At 50.5% G+C, this 18,729-nt stretch overlaps 1 protein-coding gene across 41 annotated transcripts in view; it reads right to left on the reverse strand.

The window, feature by feature from the left end:
• The window catches only part of CELF2 (CUGBP Elav-like family member 2), a 955,758-nt gene that overhangs the window by 64,612 nt on the left and 872,417 nt on the right, over positions 1-18,729 (reverse strand). For all 41 annotated transcript variants that reach the window (XM_072749549.1, XM_072749560.1, XM_072749545.1 and 38 more), the window contains 2 exons: positions 13,673-13,721; positions 5,179-5,313 (listed from right to left, as the gene is read on the reverse strand). In XM_072749549.1, coding sequence (XP_072605650.1) covers positions 5,179-5,313; positions 13,673-13,721 — 184 coding nt within the window. The remainder of the gene's footprint in view (positions 1-5,178; positions 5,314-13,672; positions 13,722-18,729) is intronic.

The raw sequence follows: 18,729 nt of genomic DNA on the forward strand, positions 1-18,729 counted from the left end.
ATGTACCAAGATATGAAGCTTTTCTTCTTCTTCTTCTTTTTTTTTTTTAGTTAGTTAAGATAGCCTGTATCTTATTGTCTTGAAACCTCTCTAAGTACATAATAGCTGACAAAAAAAATTAAGAAAAAATTCATCCTTGACTGTGGCCACCCTGTATTTTACCTTACAATTACTTATTGTCTCTACTTTCAGAATGTCACAGATGGCTCACAGAAATGAAAGGGGCTGCACTCCTCCCGGTTTGGTGGGGCTGCCTTCTTGCTGCTAAAACAGATAAATGATTGACTGGGGAAAGGTTTCTCCAAGTAATTTCCTCCTACAGACGGGATCTAAGGAACGCACGTGGCCCTGTCACAGAGAAGATTCTGGAACACATCTATTACGCTTGTCATCTCAACTGAAAAGCTATCTTCACTCAGGTGTTCTACTTATTTTCTCAGTTGCAAGAGAATTTTGAGAGAACTAGATGAATTCTTGGTCTGCACCAGAGAAAGAGAGAGAGAGAGAGAGAGAGAGAGAAGGAAGAAAGGAAGGAGCACAGGCACTTTCAAAAGCATGTACAATGTCAGGGCCTCTTGCTTTTATGCTTCTTCTTTGAAAGAGAAGCAGCAGTCTGCTATATTTCAACTGAGGGAAGCGTACTTAAAATAACTTGTGTGGCACGAAGCAGCTTTTGGCCTATGGAAAACTTGTTTATAAATTCCCATTCGGCCAAAGAGAGTTCTTAATGCAGCTGATTTTCCTCCCTGTATCTTTTTAGTGGAGGCAGAGTGTATTAAACATATGTTCTCCATAGAACACGAGAGCGTCACAACTAGTACTGGGGTGCACCACCTCCAGGGGTGGCTTCGTTTCTCTAGAACTGGTGTGGAGAGATTGCTCCTTAATGGCACCTCAGGCTGAGTGCAGAGCAGGACTTACTAGTTAAGTCCTAACTTACTAGTTTGCCAAATCTCAGCCCCGAGGGGAGGTTCAGGGACTGTACGGAGAACCAGATAACAAAATGCAGTACCTAACCCAGGGGTATTTGATACGAATTTCCGCACATGCTTAGATATCACATGGGTGAGCCTAAGCTGTCGTGATCCAAACTGAGTCCACTGTGTGTACCTGTTTTAAAAGTCAAAAGCCCCATCCTAATATTCTGATCAGATATAATGGAAACAAATGAGGATTTAGTGGCTAAGTCCAGTCTGTGCTCGCCAACATCCCTGAGAATATTGCCAATTTCATTTGTCAAGGGTTTTGGCAGGAGAATGTTGGAACACCATAAACACAGCTGGAATATTCTTAAACAAGCAGAAAGTTACCTTACATGGCAGTAAAGATCTGACTACACTTTGTGGGAAAGAAAAATGAGATAAACTCTTTCATTGTCTCCGAGTCACAGATATTCGTTGCCATGGTGCAGAAAACCCTGTGGACTGTACCCAAACAGTCCATTCTGACGGTGGGATTATGGGTAAGTGAGAACATGTGTATTTTAGGAAATCAACAGGCTAAAGGGACACTGACGAATGCACTGGCTCGGAGGACTCCAGCTTTGATTTTGAGAGCAAACATCTCATTTGACTTCCTGTGCGTGGACGTGTGGTATGCCGCTTACTTTCTCAAAACAGGTCAGCAGGCCTGGGAGGCTGACCTGCTACTGCAGAAGATCTGAGTATTAGGGAGCGCCTTGAAAATATCTCAAACTGGGTTTTCCAAGTTAGAAAAGATGGTTACTGCCCCCCCCCCAAGGGGAAAATGCACATTGAGATGCGGGCATATGGTGAAAAGAGAGAGTCAGACTCCTGATATTTGCTGAGTGCTGGTTTCAACATGCTTGGTAGATGCTAGGTGCTGTCCATGTACAGTTGTGACGATTCCTGGGAGGGGGCAGGGGGGCGAGGTCCTGATCTGGAACCTGGCATGGATCTGGGTGCTGGGGAGTAACTGTCGGGGCTTCTTTGCAAATAGTCTTTCTTGTCAATATGGAGATGAGGATTTCTGTTTTCAAGATTCTAACCCAAAGTACAGAGCTGTGGGTCCTGGCAGCCCACTCCCCTGAATCAGTGCGGGGACCCTGATTCTAGAAGCCAGGAGAGACCTCAGCTTCGCACCTGGCAGGGAGGAAAGTGAAGCTACCGAGGTGGTCAGAGAAGAAATGACCCGAGACACCTGTGGGGGAGCCAGCGCCCCTGCCTGCCTCTTCGGTCTTCATTCTTGTAGCTGAACCGGACAAAGGCAAAGCCAGAAAAGCGAACCACTTTTCTGTCCCTCTGCCTCATGATTGCATGGTTTGATTAAAAAACTTTTTTATTTAGACTAGTTTAGACTCGGTTTAGTAGGACAAGGGGCTTTTCATTTTCAGGGCGACCAACCTTTCCTTTCACTCGGTTTTTATGTATTTGTTTACGTCTAAAATGGCTGAGCCAGCAACAGGCATCGGAGACCAGAAATGCTGAGCACCCTTTATCTGCGCAGCCACTAATGGGAGACACTTATTAATATTTGATTGAAAACTGCAATTCTTTAATGGAAGCAAAATAGTAGCACGGGAGAGAATTGTTCTTTTAACAAATACACTGATTCAGGAGCAGTCCCCTGTACCCAGGCGTCCCTGGGTCTCACTAATTGAAAAACCTACCAGCGTCTGGCTTTATATTTCAGAACAAATGGTTATAAATGAGTATTTTTCTTTTTTTGCCATGGGGAATTCTCATCAGTTCACCAGAAATTACTTTTCTGTTAAGAAGAAAGAAGAAGAAGGAGGCAAAAAAAAGGGGGGGGGGCAGGGAGGAATGTACTCCTCTTTACACGGAGCTGGCACGTGCAGGAAGCAGGGAGGAGCGCGCTGCCCTAACTGGTGTCCTAACTGGTGTCCTAACTGGCGTCCTAACCGGAGTCCTCGTGGAGCTCTGCGGCCCACGCCCTGCGGCAGCGCAGGCAGGTCAGGTCGAGGCCTCTCGGCCACTACCGCATCCTGCTCTGTCCTGTGAGAAGCTGGGGGAGAAGCTGGGGCTGCTTTAAGGTCCTCACTGCGGGAGTAATTTAGGGGCGCTCGGGGAGCACTAGGCACCGTGGGCCCCGAGGCCACTGGAGGAAGTGCATGGATCACCGGCCAGGCAGACAGAGAGCACGGGTGGGGGTCCCCCCAGCCGCGGGATGCTCACCCAGGAGACCTCCCATGGCGGGCACCCCAGGAGGGGAGCGGGGCAGGCATGGTGACTGCTGCCCTTGGGGCGGCCGAGATGGGACAGGGATGGGACAGTGGGCTGGTGGTGGTCACAGCTCACGTCTGGAGTTCTGGACCGGGATCTCGGGCCCACGGGGCTCTCACCACTAGAAAATCCCTCCCGTGGCTAGTCGGGGAGCCTCCTCTCTGCTGGTTCTCCATGTCCTGGGCCTTGGCGACTGGGAACCTGCGAGCTCGGGGCTGTGGCTGGGAGGAGGAGGGGAGCCCGCGGGCGCTGGTCGCTGCGCTGGCAAGGACAGGGATCACAACAGTCCCGCTCCTGGGTTCCCGCACCTTTTTTTTCTTCATCCAGCCAGGCTGCCTCTTCCCACGGGGATCTTGCTCCCCCGCCCCCACGGCTGCCCCGGGCAAGCAGAGTCAGATGACCCAGCGTGACTGGCAGTCCTCAGGGAGTGAACGAGCCGGGGTGGCACTGGCTGGGGGGGGAGGGCGCCAGGACAGAGGTCCCAGCATCCTCCTGCCCCTGAGGCCATGTGGCCGCCAGCCTGGGGGGCTGCTGTGGTTGAGGCTGGTAACGGTGTGGGCCGTAAGCTATGGCTCTGCCCTAGGCCCTGGGCCTGCAGGTGGGGGCCACACTCAGAGCGATCTTGGTCAGCTTTCGGGGAGGCCTGCCTGTCGGGGACCCCTTGAGCTGTCACGCCCATTCCATGCCTCCCTCCTTTTAAAACCACCTTTGGAAGAAAACACGGGGACTGCAGGCAGGAAGCTTTTTCCACCTCCTTCTACTGTTCCCCTCGATTGCCTCGGTTTCGGGGGCCCCGGAGGTGGCTGTAGGCGGAAAACCTTTGTTCTCCACGCCTTCGATTCTAGCAGCTGACAGCGTCAAGTTCCGCATCTCAAAGTCGAAAGAACAAATGCTCTTCCTCACGTGGCGCTGAGTTTAGCTAAAATGAGGGACACGGGTGTGAAGGAGTGCTTTGAGACGTAAGGACCAACTTTTTCTTTCAGCAGGTGGTTCGAGACGGCAGTGCTGTCCCAGAACCAGAGACTGGGAATGAAGAGAAGTTTCTAATTAGCCCCATGGAAACTGCATCGAGAAGTATCCTTGATAGAATGAGAGCCTCTCTGTGGTGCAAACATATGGGTTGCTTAGGAGAAGTGAACAGTGACGTTTTATATGTACACCCTGACTCCAGCCTCCTGGGCAGTCTCGGGAAACATGGTCTGATGAGGGGGGACACTCTGCGACAGCACTTAGGAGTGGGTTAGCCAAGGATCTGCTGTGCAAGGAGGGCCAGACATGGAAAGGGACGTTATTTCCAGCTGCCTTAGGTAGCTGCTTGCAGACACACTGGTTTTCCTCAGGGCTCGAAGCCCCCATCTCTGCTTCCATCACGGTGACAAAGAGGAGCCTACTATCTCCTGGACCAAGTCATCTGTCTACCACGTAATGGGACTTCCTGTGCTCAGGGCTCCCAGGAGTTTTGCTCTTGGAAATAAAACCCTCACACCCCAGGACAGGCCCAGCTACCCTGAGTCCCTAAGCTGTTCTGAGCTACATGGGGACACTGACGTTCTTCCTCCGTTTATGTCGCTGTCAAGGGGCCCGTCCCCTTCCCATGGCTCTCGGGCAGAGGCAGGAAGCCAGAGACTGAGATGAAAACAACAAATATTCTCTTTCCTCCTCCACATCTCTCCTTCACCCCCAGAATGTACTTCAATTTGATATCGAAAGGGATGTATAACGACAGGGCGGCCTGTCGGCATCCCCGCTGGCCGGGAGAGCCTGAGCTAATATGTTGGCTCTAAGACCTTCTCGACCTGAGAAATTCAAGGTGATCACTTCAGCTACGGTGAAAAGTTCACGCTGGAAAACGTGATCACACGAGACGCATTACAGGGTGACCTCTTGCTGCGTGCGGTGGCTACATCTACCTTGATTGTGACACACAGTTCCAATTAGCACTTAAGGAAAGAGACTTTATAGACAGTACACTCACCTCGACTCAGCCCGTCGGGTCCCCGGAGGATCCGACATTCTTCTATCTGGCCAAATGGAGAAAACATCACCCTGATATCATTCTCATTACATTTCTTCGAAACCATTCCTATGAATAATTTTCGGTCTTCCACAGCTAGGAGATAAAAATAATGAATGAGCAAAGGCCATTTCCCCACCTCCTTTTCTTTTCTTGTAATTAATGCTTCATTACCACATCAAACCGGGCCCCCGGTCATGTGAGACGAAGCATGGGACTTCCCAAGGCCAGCTCTTGGGACTTCCAGGCCGCCTTCCCTGGCGCCCTTCATCCTGCCTCCCTCCGTGAGCTGCCTCTTACCCACATGACATCTTCAGAGGACCCGAGACACCACCAAGTCCTCCCCTCCCACCCCGTCTGGAAACTCACGGTGCTCACTAACATGTTAGAGCTCCGTGTAGTCGCCAAACGCTACCATTACATAGAGATCGTTTTGAACGTGCATTTTTTTTTTTCTCCCATAGGTGTTCTTTGGACTTGAATGACAAGAGAAAGAAAAAGGTTGGGGAGAGAAAAATAGGATGAACAGATAAAGCACCACGGGAAATGAAACTCTGAATAAGGCATTCACTGGGGGGAACCTCCTCTCTCAATTTCAAATAGCTTGGCTGCGTGGATCCAGACAGTAAGGAGAGAGAAGAGAGATGCTCATCTCTCTGGAGGAACATAGATGACCTTCCGTCCATCCGTCTGTCCGTCTGTCTGTCCACTCTAACCAGAACAACATGTGGTCTGCATCTGTGGCTGAAGATCAAGGCAACTCTAGGGGCAGAGCGGGGCCGTGGCTACTTGAGAATCCCCTCGGGACGGCCCCGCGCTCGGGGTGGAACCCAAAACGGGAAAGAGCATGAAGGGAACGATGACCATTCTTTGCACCTGGATGCAGGACACTTGACAGACAGAAATGCATTTTGGGTGTCACGCCCACCCCCCCCCCACCCCACCCCCCCGCCACGCCAGTGCCAACCCTGGAAACTGCTGGGAGGGTAAAAAGACTGAAGAAGGTTTGCCTCTGATGACCCGGGAGATTTTCCTCAAAATCTACAGGCCTGCGCTCAGGATAAGTGGCCTACATTTAGCCTCAAAGTCACAATTATCACTGATTTCGGGACAGTGTTTGCAGCCTTTTTAAAGGAAAGAGCAAAAAAAATAAAAATTAAAATTAAAAAATAAAATAAACAAAAAAAGGAAAGGGAAAAAAAAAAAACCCAACTCTGTTCTAGACGTCCATGGGGAGAAGTCTTGCTTACATCCTGTGTTGCATTTTAATCCACGTCTTAGGATTTAAAGGAAGGGCAGGCGGCTGTACCAGCATTTTAGACAGGCCGGCTTAGGGAAGGGCCCTGCCATCCACGCTGCGTAGAAACCTTCGTGTCCTATCTGTGTCATAATCTCACCGCTGCTCTTTAACTGGCTCTTATCTCTGTCTCCCGGATTCGTGCCCTGGACAGCCAGTGTCTCGGTTTCATTTAACTGGCAAGAATGGATTTTGGACTTTCTAGGGCCAGGTGCTCTTGATGCCTGAGTCAAACCGGCCTGGGCCCCCCGGGGGCTGGGAGAGAGATCTGTCAGCGAAGGAGTGATGGGACACAGCGAGGCCTGCTCTGGGGGGCCACTGCCCAGGGGGGGATCCCATCTGTCCGTGATGTCTGCTAAAGCCCCGTGTGGCTCCTGAGCACTTGAACCCTGGCTAGTGTGACTGAGAAACTGAACTGCTATTGTGATTTAATTGTAGCTAATTAAAAAAAATAATTTAAATTTAAGAAGCCCCATGTGACATTACGGTGGACCCTGCAGCTCTGCGAGGCCTGGGTGAGGCAGGTAAGGGCTCCTGCCCCATGGAGCCCCGCACTGGAAGCAGGAGACTTGTAAGATGTTCTGTGTCAGTCGCAAAGACCCCTGGTGGGGGAGGGAAGGAACCTGCCTAGCCTGGGCCATAGCTGCTGCCCCTCTCCCAGCTCCAGTCCTGGCCCCCATGTGAGGGCAGAGGAGGGAGAGGAGGCCTCCAGGGGAAGGCAGGGCTGGGTCAGAGACTTGCCGGGTCCCAGCACTGCCCACTGAGTTGACGGCCACCCCAAGGAGTGAGCTGACTTGCGTGGCCCTTGGCCTCGTCATCCATAAAACGAGGTTTAAACTCCTCTTTCCTGGCTGTCTTTCTTAAGTGACAGAGAGAGGACGGCCCAGCTATGCACCTGGCGTGACCCAAGTACCTGGGGTGGGGATGCAGAAGCCCAGGATCCCACCTGCCAGCCGTGCTCTGCACCGACACAGCTCCTGCGACGGTGCAGAGAATCTAGGGCTCTGAGCCACACGGGTGGGAACCAAACACCATGGGGCTATGAGCTATGGACTGTGCACCAAGAGCTGCAGAAAGGCTTGGTGGGCAGAGGGGGTAGCATTTTAGCTGGCCCTGGAGGAGCACAGGGAGAGGCTGCTAGAAGCGTGGGGACAACACGCGGTGGGGGGATGGAGGAAAGCAGCCAGGCTTCAGCCCCTGCTGCTTCTGTAGAGAGGGGCTCAAGGCAACACAGTCCTGTGTTGAGCCTCATCAAAGTGGCTGTGGGCAATGGTGTCACTGGTTCTGAGTCACAGGGGGAAGCTGGGGAGGACCCGACTTCCCTCCAGTAGATGAACAATCTCACTTGTAAGAAGCTCTTCTCTCTCCCATTAGAGCAGGTGAGCTACCTGTGATCCACAGGGAAGTGGTGGACGTCAGTCAAGCAACTGTGCCCACCTACACTGATGACACGGTGGCCCCGAGGGGACACGACATCCCTGATGGGAAGGGATGGATCACAGCATGGAAGAGCAGGGGCTAGCAAACTTCTAGGTGCAGTTACAACCTCCCCACTCCCACTGCCTCCACGACTTCCACCCACAGAGGCTATGCCTGGTATCTTCTTGAGTGTAAAAAAAAAAAAAAAGTCCTATTGAATGTCTTCTTATCCCTAAGAATTCAGTTTTAGTTCTTTCAAACAAAAGCGAATGATAACCTGAGTCCTCAGTTTCACCGGGAAACCGATCACTACGGCACGGAGCTAAAAGGCTTTGCAGGTTTGGAGCTTTACGGTGATGCTGGAATAAACTACATGTGCTGTCCCTGCATAAGCTGAAAAAATGATTTCCCCCCCCGTAAGATGAACAGTGAGAGCTGAAAACCACCTGTCGACAAGCCCTGGTGTCCCAGGCATCAGGCCAGCCACACCTGAGGCAGGGAGATGGACGAAAACTCTCTTTCAGTAGCAGCAGCAGCTCAGGGCATATAGGGAAGTGGACACCACCCATAGGGTGTCCACCCATAGGGTCGAAGTGCCCACCTCGTCCTCCGCATGCGGGTCCCAGCAGGGAAGCTGGGTGCTGGCAAGGCGGCGAGCCCTGCTCCCTCTCTGGTTCCAACAGCTGGGCCCCCCATGGGCTTCAGGGGCAAATGGGGAGACCTACTCACTCCCCCCTTTCTTCTCCCTTGAGTTTTCCTGGTGGAAATTCATTCGTCAAACTTGTTCCTGGGATTCCCAGTCCGAGGGTCCCTGAGCAGCTTTGTCAACATTCTAAATAAATACAATCATCTTGCATTCGCTTAACTTTTCCACCAACTTTTGATGCATTTCTTGGTGTTTCTTCCCCCTTCCATGTTCATAGGTGTCTTACTCGTGTTTTCAATCCACAGGAAGGCAGACTTGCTTAAACAAACCTACTGTGTTTATAGTATTATGCTAAGTGCTGAAGGGAATTAAAAAAATTTTAAAAAAAGAAAAGAAAGAAAGAAGGAAAAGAAAAAAAAAAAGAAGGAAAAGAAAAGGTCCTGGCCCTGCAGGGGAAAAGTCTACTTTCCTTCAGGATAACTGATGAATGAGCAAGGGGCGACACCTTTTATACAGAGCGCCGTGCAGGTGGGGTGACCGTCACCGCTAACTACGGAGGGAAGGGAAGGCAGTCCGTGACCAGAGACCACTTTAGGTTCTCCTGTGCTACGAGAATGGGTTAATATTTTAAGTTTTTAAGTGGGGCCTTTTTTTTAAGTTCGGGGGAATACAAACTTTGTTTTTGAAAAATCCCTAATTGTAAGTCTGTGCTAACACCCTGGTGTACAATCTGTCAAAGTCACACCTGGATGCAGGGCAGCCTGAATTAATTAACAACTTTTCAATGTGTTAGTGCTAACATATGGCATTTAATTACTGCCTCCAAATCCATGAGTCTCTCCACTTTGAATTTCAAAATTATTTCTTCCTCTTCTGGGGAAGCAGAAAGTGACCGGAAGGGGACGCCCTGTGAATCACTTCTTTACTAGACAACGTTTAGTCACCTTGACCCCGTGAGCTCTAGACTCCATGTGTGGACGGACACCAGGGGTGCTGGAGGTCTTGAGAAAAAGAGAAAGGGCTCCCTTGGCATGTCTCAAAGTGAGGCTTTAAGGGCCCCCGACAAGTTGTGAGGTTGGAGGGTTAAAGCAGGATGAATGAATTTATGCTCTGTGTACAGAAGGGACCAAAAAAACCCCAAAACAATCCTCTCAACCAGGAGCATGACCTAAGAGTGAACACTGGCTGGTCGCTGAGACTCCAAGCACAGAACCAAAGGCAACCTCGATGCTTTTCTTATCAGTTTCTGCTACACAAACTTCAGATCCAGCAACTACATTTACTTTCCAATCTTGCACAGTGGGTACCTTTTCCTGTACCGCAAACAAAGATAGGAAAGAGGCCCCCCCCCCGCCCCAGAGTATAGGGAATGAAAGGTAGTAAAAATGTCTGTGCTGGGGTATGCTGCGCTCTGGAATCCACACCTCCTCAAGCCTCATCCCTGCCATTACTCAACTGTACCCAGTGGAAGAATAAGAAGACAACTTGGATTCTGTGAGAGATCTGAGTACTTATTCACTATGTTCTTCCCAAAGATCCCAGTATTTTATTGCTGATCCAGAATGGGATTTTTTTTTTTTTGGGAGGGGGGACACCTGGCACAGTTAGAAGCACCAGGGCAGAAGTAAGATGCTGTGAGTTTGCATAAATATGCTAGAGGCTGCAGCTTAAATCAGAGCCAATTAAGAGGGCAGGCTCTAGGAAGCCTGGAGATCTGGAAAGCCCGTTCAGTAAAATACCAAAGGGCAGGGCAGATCCAAGAGCAGCCTAGCGGGTCTGGGCTTACCAGGACGGCTGCTCCCTTTGTCAGAATCTCTAGATAGACAAAGGCTTCAAAGAGTGATGGCTTTCTGGAATTCATTTGTCCATCACTAATTAACCAGTGATTAGCAGCCCTTTCTTGCTCAGCAAACACAAAGTTTCTGAGAGCCGAACATCCTGATAATGAAGATGGTAACTGTCTAACCGTGATGAGTCCTTTGTGCTATCCATAAATGTCAGCAAACTCAATAAAGGTACAATTAGAGCTCGTTATCCCTCTTTCACAACTATAGGAGCTATTGAGAGCATCTGAGCCAAAGAAATCTTGGTGCACTATGAGCTTTGGAAACTGTGCTTACCTGTCAAAACTGCCACGTGAAATCACAAAGGGCTTGCACCTTTTATCATTTGCTTTCAAAAACTGTACATTTCTCCTGATTCTGCAGCCAGGTCCAAGGAGAACCCTGAAGCCTGGTCAGCCCATGCAAAGTGAGGCATGGGTTTTACACCTCTATGAGGAAAAATGCTTTGAAAGGAGCTTTCAGCCCACTTATACTTCTTGACTTTTTTCCCTTTTTTCCTGGAAACTCAGAAAATGAAGGTCAATCTACAAAGCAAGGGAAGCGCTGGCCCAACGAGAAAGTATATGGAGGTGGCTTTTCCTTCGTGTGTCCCGAGCTATCTATGCGAAGCTGGAAGTGCCAGCTTCGGCAGCTCAGAATGCACCAAGCAGCTGCCTCGGCTAGCCACGAGTGTGCCGATGACTTAGCAGAGCGAATATTTACTATGTGCCAGGTATTATGCTAAGTTCTTTGTAGATGTTAACTTGTGTTCTCTTAGGACAACCCTGTAAGGTGGGTGTTCGAAGAAGAATTGAGACCATAGACCACTGTAGCCCCCTCTCGCAGCTGGGGATATAGGGGGTGCTGGGTGAGGTTACAGAACCTGCCCAAGGACACAGCTAACAGGTGCAGGGTCAGTGGTCAAGTCTGGGCTTCTGGAAATTGCTTCTACCTGTGACCCTGAGTTGCTTCCTGAACAACGGCATTCTGAAGTTATCTTCTCCTCTTAGTAAAACTGTCTAATCCCACGTGGCTTCTTAGATCGTGCAAAAACTGGGTTTGCTGATGGCAGTTCTGCTCTGGTGCTGTGGTTCTAGAACCAGAGCAAACAGCACCCTCTGTGTCCAGAGCTGACGCCGGAAGCAAGGGCGACCAACCACCGGAGACCTCCAGGCTGCTAGCCCAAGGAACAGGGTCTCCGAGTCAGGTTTTGTGTCCGCACAGCAGCAAATGCTAGGGAAGAAACCCTTTCATGGTCCAACTCCTTGGGTATTTCAGGTCAAACATTTCCGGCTGAGTTCCCTAATTCATCATGTTTTTATAGCGGTGACCCAAAGTTCAGAAATAAACTGTCCTTCACGGCCCTTGTCCTGACACAGTTTAGAGATTCAAGAGTCTAAAGGATAGGGACCGTCTCCTAGCGGCCAGAAGCTCCCACATGACCTTCACAGGCAGGGTTCATCCCTCAAATACAGCATTTCTCTCTCCTCTGGGAAGCAGAACAGACCCTAAACGTGTACTTCTGGAGCAGAGAGGCTCTGGAAACAGCACGGGCACCCGGCCTTCTGTGTTAGACACTCTCCGCGCAGATTCAGAGCCGTAGGAGGCCAGAGAAACATCTGGGAGGTGACACTACCCCACATATCATAGAAGTGGTGCTCTCTTGTTTGCAAAGCGTTGTTGGGAGAATTTTAAAAAAATTTTTTTATTGGAGTTCAATTTGCTAACATTTAGCATAACATCCAGTGCTCATCCCACCAAGTGCCCCCCTCAGTGCCCACCACCCAGTCACCCCAATCCCCTGCCCACCTCCCTTTTCACTACCCCTTGTTTGTTTCCCAGAGTTAGGTGTCTCTCATGTTGTGTCTCCCTCTCTGATATTTTCACTCATTTTCTCTCCTTTCCCCCTTGTTCCCTTTCACTAATTTTTATATTCTGTTGGGAGTATCTTAACATGTGTCTAAAAAAGAAAAAAAAAAGCCAGCCTTTGCGAGGTAGTGACCGTCATTCCCATTTCATGAACAAGGAGATCCAAGTTTGGGGTTTAAGTGACGATTAGACTGAACATCGGTAAATTCTGGGGGGTCAGGGCACTTCCTGTAGTCCTTTTCCTTGTTCTGCTTCAGATTCAGTGCTGATGACGCTAAGTCATCACGGAGTAGCTGCTTTTAGAATAAAGGGGTGGAAGTGACCTGAGGTCCTGCGGGAAAAGCTGGGTGCCAGGTGTGCAGCAGGTAGTGTGGGACGAAGGGGACAGACTCTCAGGCTGGGCCGGGGGTCGGGGGGTGACCAAGCACCCAGTCTACTCCCTGACAGGACACATCGGGTGCTGGTGACACCACGCCACGACTTGGAACGGTCCTCAAACCTTCCTCGTCCGTGAAGAAGCCAGAAAGTGGGATGCACCACAATTAGCAAAAAATACCTCGCGGAGAGATTGAGACCCCAATCATAATTTACATTTGCAGATACTCAGATCTCCGAGTGCATGGCTTCTGCCCTGATTACTAATTAATGATGTGCAGACCTGCCTGTGGGAGCAAACACTGTTGATTATGTCAGTCTTGGGGGATGGAGACGCGCCGAGGTCTGGGAAGGTAGCGGATCCCCTTTAACATACATTTTGGTGAATTCAAAGAACAAAAAGGGGACAGAAGGCGGGCGTAGATGGAGGCAGAAACTTAGGAGAGAAACGTGGCTGTCGGCCCTGCTGGGGTGGGAGAGGTAAATCTCAATTATTTCACAGACCTCATCACATGCATATTTTAGTACCGAGCGTCCCTTTATTTAATCGGTCCACTGAATTCTGAATGAATTTGGATGCAAATGCACGGGTAGGACTCCAAGAAGGGGTCCGCAGAGGAACCCACCAAAGGAGGAGGGAAGACAGCAGGATTCCAAGCGGGCGAGCCCTTTCCCGCTCTGTACCCCGCGAGGACCTTCCTCCCCATCAGGGGCCCTGGGCTGCTCTGCGTGAGGAGACCCACAAGAGACAAAGGCCACAGAGTCACCGCACAGAGCAGGCCCCGAACAGAGGGCCACGGAGAACCATCTCTTGTCTTCCCAGATCTTTACAGCAGAGGCGTACGAGGTGGGAGAGCGAATTCCATGTTTCTCCAGCTGAGCCAGCTGCGGGGCGAGATCCCTGGAGCAGCTCCCCCCACTTTCCCAGGGCAGGAGCATGGTGGGGGAGGGCTCCTCCCTCCCCCATCTGACCTCTTCATCAAAAGAAACAGACAGTATGACACGAGACAGTTGGTCACCACCTACCGTTTGACTTTTCACTATCTGCAGGTTTCATCTGAATGGGATGATGCATCTAAAAATACAAAAGTGAGAAAGTAAAGGCAGATTGAACAACTGAACGGTCTCAGAAACCCCACGCGGTTACACTTGAGTACTCATACTCTTGTGAGGACACATCAAAAACAACAGGACCCCTCCCCATGAAAATGCCAGCCTGCGGTGACGTCCAGGAATAGGATCCTTTTGAGTTGCTGGGCCTTGGGCCCAGGACGGGGCTTTGCAGTCGACCCGCGTTTGAACCTGCTTCTGCCGCTTGGGACGGTCTGTGCCTGTATCTCGTAGGCAATTCTGGCTCTGCTGTTCATCATCGCCATGTGATCCTGAGTGTCCTAACTTCTCTGAGCCTCAGTTTCTTTATCTGTGCAACCGAGGTAACACCTGCCCAGCAGGAACGAAAGGAGTCAAGGATGCAAAGGGTCAGGGTGGGGGGGGGCACAGGGCAGTGCTGAGAAAGATGAGCTACTGTGCTTGTGCAGTGTTGCAAATTTAAATGCAGATTGTCTTTGGGTTTTCTCCTGGCCATGCTGTCTGCCGCGGGGATTTTTTTCTTAGATCACATGGTTATGAGTAATTTGAAGGTCTAGCAGTTGATTGATTTAGGCGCGCTTATGTAATTTTTCTTAAATACAAAGTACGGCATGGGAAGCTTAAGGGACAGACGAGCAAGGGTGGGAGGCACGGATCTCACGATCATGCTCGCTCGGCAGCTGTGCAGGCACAGCAGGAACCTGAGACACGGTGGTGCCAGGGTCCCGGACCTCCGTGCACCTGGGTGCCCTGTGGCTCTTCACACCGTGCCCATCTCACCGCTGCACGCCATCCAGAGTTTACTCCGAGTGCAGACCGCCACCACCATTTCCAATTAAAATAAATTCCTCCAACCACTTTCAAAGGTCCTCTTGCTTCATATTTCATCCTACCCCAAGGAACCTCAGAGCCACAGTGTAGATGGAATCACTGGCCGTGCAAATGCTTTTTATTAAAATGGGTCCCGTTCTCTCTGAACCCTTAATTCCCCCAGTGGACTGCCATCACTTGCAAGCCACAGCTCTGGGTTTTATCCAATTTAAAGGGAAGGGGAATGGTACTTGGCTCTGGCACTTAAATGATGGGAAATTATCATCGGGCCGTCGGGGCCATGTGTAGCTAATGCCTGCCAGGGTCTTCAAAACACAAGGGGAACAGGAAAGAGGGAGGACTATCAGGGGACGAGAGGCTAAATAATTCAGGGCTGCTTCATTGATTCCGAAAGGCAAGATGCTCTTATGCATAGAACATAGGCCTTGACATGTGGGGTCTAATCGGAGTCCCACTCCATTAACATATTCAATTTGTGGAGGAGAGACTAGAATGAGAATGGAATGTTCAGGGGTCAGTTAAGTAGACCAGTCTTTTCAGAAAAGACTGGAATTTATTCCTAAAAAGCAGACAGAAGCAAAGTGTCAAAAGGCCTGGTTTGGGCTAAGCAATGTGGGCTCTATCCTACAGCCAATGCTTGGGGAAGACAGGCTGGGGCCTTGCGTGGCCATCCTTCTAGCATGCCTTTATCTACCCATTCAGCAAAGATGTGTCAAGTATCCACTGTGTCCCAGGCTCAAGGCCAAAGGAAGAAGTTCTGACCCTCTGGGTGCTCACGTGGATGGGGCGGAGACCGACTGGTAGACAGCCCCTGGAGCAACATGGTAAGTGCTGTGGTAGACGGAAGAGCAAGGCAATGTTGGAGCACATGGGGGCAGGCACTTCATCCTGCTTGGGGAGGACAGGGAAGGCTTCTTAGCAGAGGGGATGTGTGACTTGAGTCCTAAAGGCCAAGTTTGGACTTGTTGGCAGAAGAGGGGGGGAAATGGCATCCAAAACCAGCAGGATATCCCACAAGAGGCACAGTGGTGAGAAAAAGCATACTTCTTCCTAGCAAGGAGGCCAGTATGCATGTGGGGAAAGGCAGGAGAAGGAGGTGCAAAGGCAGTCAGCACCCTGGGCTCAGAGGATCCTGCATCCTAAGGAACTGAAATTGTGTCTCAAAGTCAAGTGAGGCATAGAAGATTCAAGTAGCCAGGGCCACAAGATCAAATCTGGAAATCTAGAAAAGTCCTTTCTGGCTATGATGTGATGGACAGATTACAGAAGAGAGATATCGGTGGGGAGACAGCTAAGAGGCTGCCACAAACACCCGAGTGAAACTGATGAAGGTCTAAACCTCAGAGGCCACTCGCTGGTTGTGGGGATGAGGGGGAGAGAGAAGCATCATGGGAGCCTGGCCCAAATAGGGGAAACACAAGAAGATGGTTTTGTGGGAGACTGATTAATGCAGATCTGGACACGCCACGGTTGATGTGACTGGGGCTGGAGAGAAGTTGCGGGTGTGCATGTCAGGCTGTAGCGATGGCCCCGGGGTGGGGGTCAGTGGGAGCCGCAGGCACGCACACAACTGTCCAGGAGGGAACGTAAAGTGAAAAGAGCCAAGAGCCAAGGCATGTCAAGAGAACCACAGAGAATATCAGGAAAGAGGAACCTAAGCGGGATGGGGCACGGGGCAGTCAGAGGAGCAGGAGCAGAACAAATGGTCCCATGGGAGCCTGTGGGAGAGCTTTCAGAAGAAGGTGGTGGTGAGAGCAAGCGAGGCTAGCTGCTACGATGAAAACGCCCAAGGATCCTTTGGTGATAATAAGATATTTTCCTGGGAATTGATCGAAACCAGTTTCTGTAGGGGTGGTGGGGCCAGAAAGCCCAATGGTAGGAAGTGGGGAATAACAGGAAGAAAGCAGCAGGAGACATGAGAGATGGACATGATTATCTCAAGATTCGCTGCCAAAGGCGGGGCTGGGAATACAAAAAGCTCAGTGGAGTCTTGGGCAGAGGATGAGGAGGGGGAGTCTTTCTTTGCCAGAAAGCAAAGACATACAGGTGAAAGTGCTGAAAAGACTCCAATGAGAGCCACAGGTTAAGGCAAGGAGAGAGGAGGGGAGTGTGCTTACACTAAGTCCAGGACACAAAAATGAACGAAGAGGACTCCTGCCCTCAGCGAGCCTACGATCCATCAGGGTGATTGATGTGCACAAATACACAGAAGGAATGGTGGCCAACATCAGAAAAGGGGCCCAGACAGAGTGCTGTGGGCATTCAGATGGCCCTCTGACGTGCTCGGAGGTCTGAGGCAGGAGCTCTGGGAGCTGTAATTCTGCAAGAACAGAAGTCGTTCTACTCTAAAGCTGTAAAGGGCCCAGGGAGCATTGGGGCCGATGCTCTTTATAGGTCTGAAGGGAACAGTGACTTCACTAAGGACACACACAGCTGGCTAACGACAGAGCTGGGATTAAAAAAAAACTAAGCTCTTCTCTTAATCCAGGGCTGATTCCGCCCCCAGATCACAGCGCTTCTCTACTAAATGCCCACTATGGGACTTGGACACACGAGCCTACGATGAAGGACTGCAGGCCTCACCCACTGAAGGCGCTGCTACACCCCATCAGGCGGAAGCCACCTCTCTCCTCTGACCTCCTCCAGCACTTCATCTACTCTAAGACTTGACTCCTGGTTTTCTTGCAGCTGCCGAGAGACTCAGCTCCACCGAGAGACAGAGAGAGAGAGAAAGAGAGAGAGAGAGAGAGAGAGAGAGAGAGAGAGAGAGAGAGAGAGAGAGAAAGTCAACTTCATGTAGTTGGATGGCCAGAGCATGGTGAATTCTGAATGGATGGTCACTTTCCTTCAGGAATGTTCGGAAGACTACTTAGATCATGTGTGTGACCTTCCTGCAGAGAGGTGTTCTGTTAGTACTGGATGAAGAATCGTTCATTATCATGAACAGTTCATTTCAGGTACAAATTTACAGAATATAGGCATCAAGGAAGACAAACCAAAAAAAAAAAATGGTTTGGAGGAGTTGTTCTTGCGATGTTGTTTCGCTTCCTCAAAATCTCACGATTCTGAAGAAGCTTGGGAGATTTGTTGAGGAGAGCAGGAAAGTGACGGGAAAGGAAGTGGCATTCTAGTGGAAGGTTTCAAGGTGTAAGAAAGGGATTCCTTCCCTAGACCAGGAAGTGGTTTCAAAGACTTGGCCCAGGATGACTAGCACGACACATTCATTCACTTATTGCTTGGTTTACCAGACACCTTGTCAGTCAGATGCTGGGAACACACGGATGGAGGAGTCTGGTCCCGATGGAGCTTGTAATGTAGCGAGGGCGGTGGACATATGAGTGGCACGTGTGCGATGAGACATGCAGTGTGGGAACCCAGAGATGATAGGTGCAAAGGGAGGGCAAGTCGGAGGTGGTGTCTGAGCCCGAGCGGTGTTGGAGGTCAATCTGGAAGGGGTCCTAACAACCCCCAGGACCTGACTGAAGGATGTTTCAAAGTAGATAACACCTTCGAAGGCACGGAATAAGAGAAAATTGGCCGCAGTGCTACAAAAGAATGACATGACAACCTTCTAACTCAAACTAGGAAGCAACAGAAGTCACTAGAGAGGGTCATTCACCAAATACGAAATACCTAAAAGCACAATGAGGCTACTAGGGAGGGATACGCTCGGGGAGTGCAGAGTTTCAAGTAAGATGAAATCAATGCAAGTCAACTGAAGCTTGAATTAAAGCTCAGAACCAGACTGGCGGCCAGCAACCACGTCCTCACCTCGTGCTCAAGAACCAAAGGTGAAACCCAGGGTGTCCGAGCTGCTGCTTCTCTGCACCGAGGGGTCTCCTAAGGGACACACGCCACTTAAGCGGAATCTGCATCTCTAGAAGCATGCAAGGTGGGCCGTGTCTGGAAAAATCTTCAGGGGTCTGTACCGTCACGATCTGTCTATGCTGCTGGAGGAGTCTAGGGATTTTTATCAACACCAGTCTGTGACATCCACGGGGCGGTTTGCCCGAGGCCGGATGGAACAGGAGTAGCGAGTCTATGCTCGTGGTCGAGTCAGCTGCCCTCGGAGCAAACCTACACAACGGGGCTCCCTGTTGGCAGAGTGCTTGTCCTGGGGAAATGCTAAGATCAATCGTTTTGGAAAATGGATCCTGTTCGTG

The sequence above is a fragment of the Vulpes vulpes genome, chromosome 2, assembly GCF_048418805.1.
Source record: "Vulpes vulpes isolate BD-2025 chromosome 2, VulVul3, whole genome shotgun sequence".
Taxonomy (NCBI): Eukaryota; Metazoa; Chordata; class Mammalia; order Carnivora; family Canidae; genus Vulpes; species Vulpes vulpes.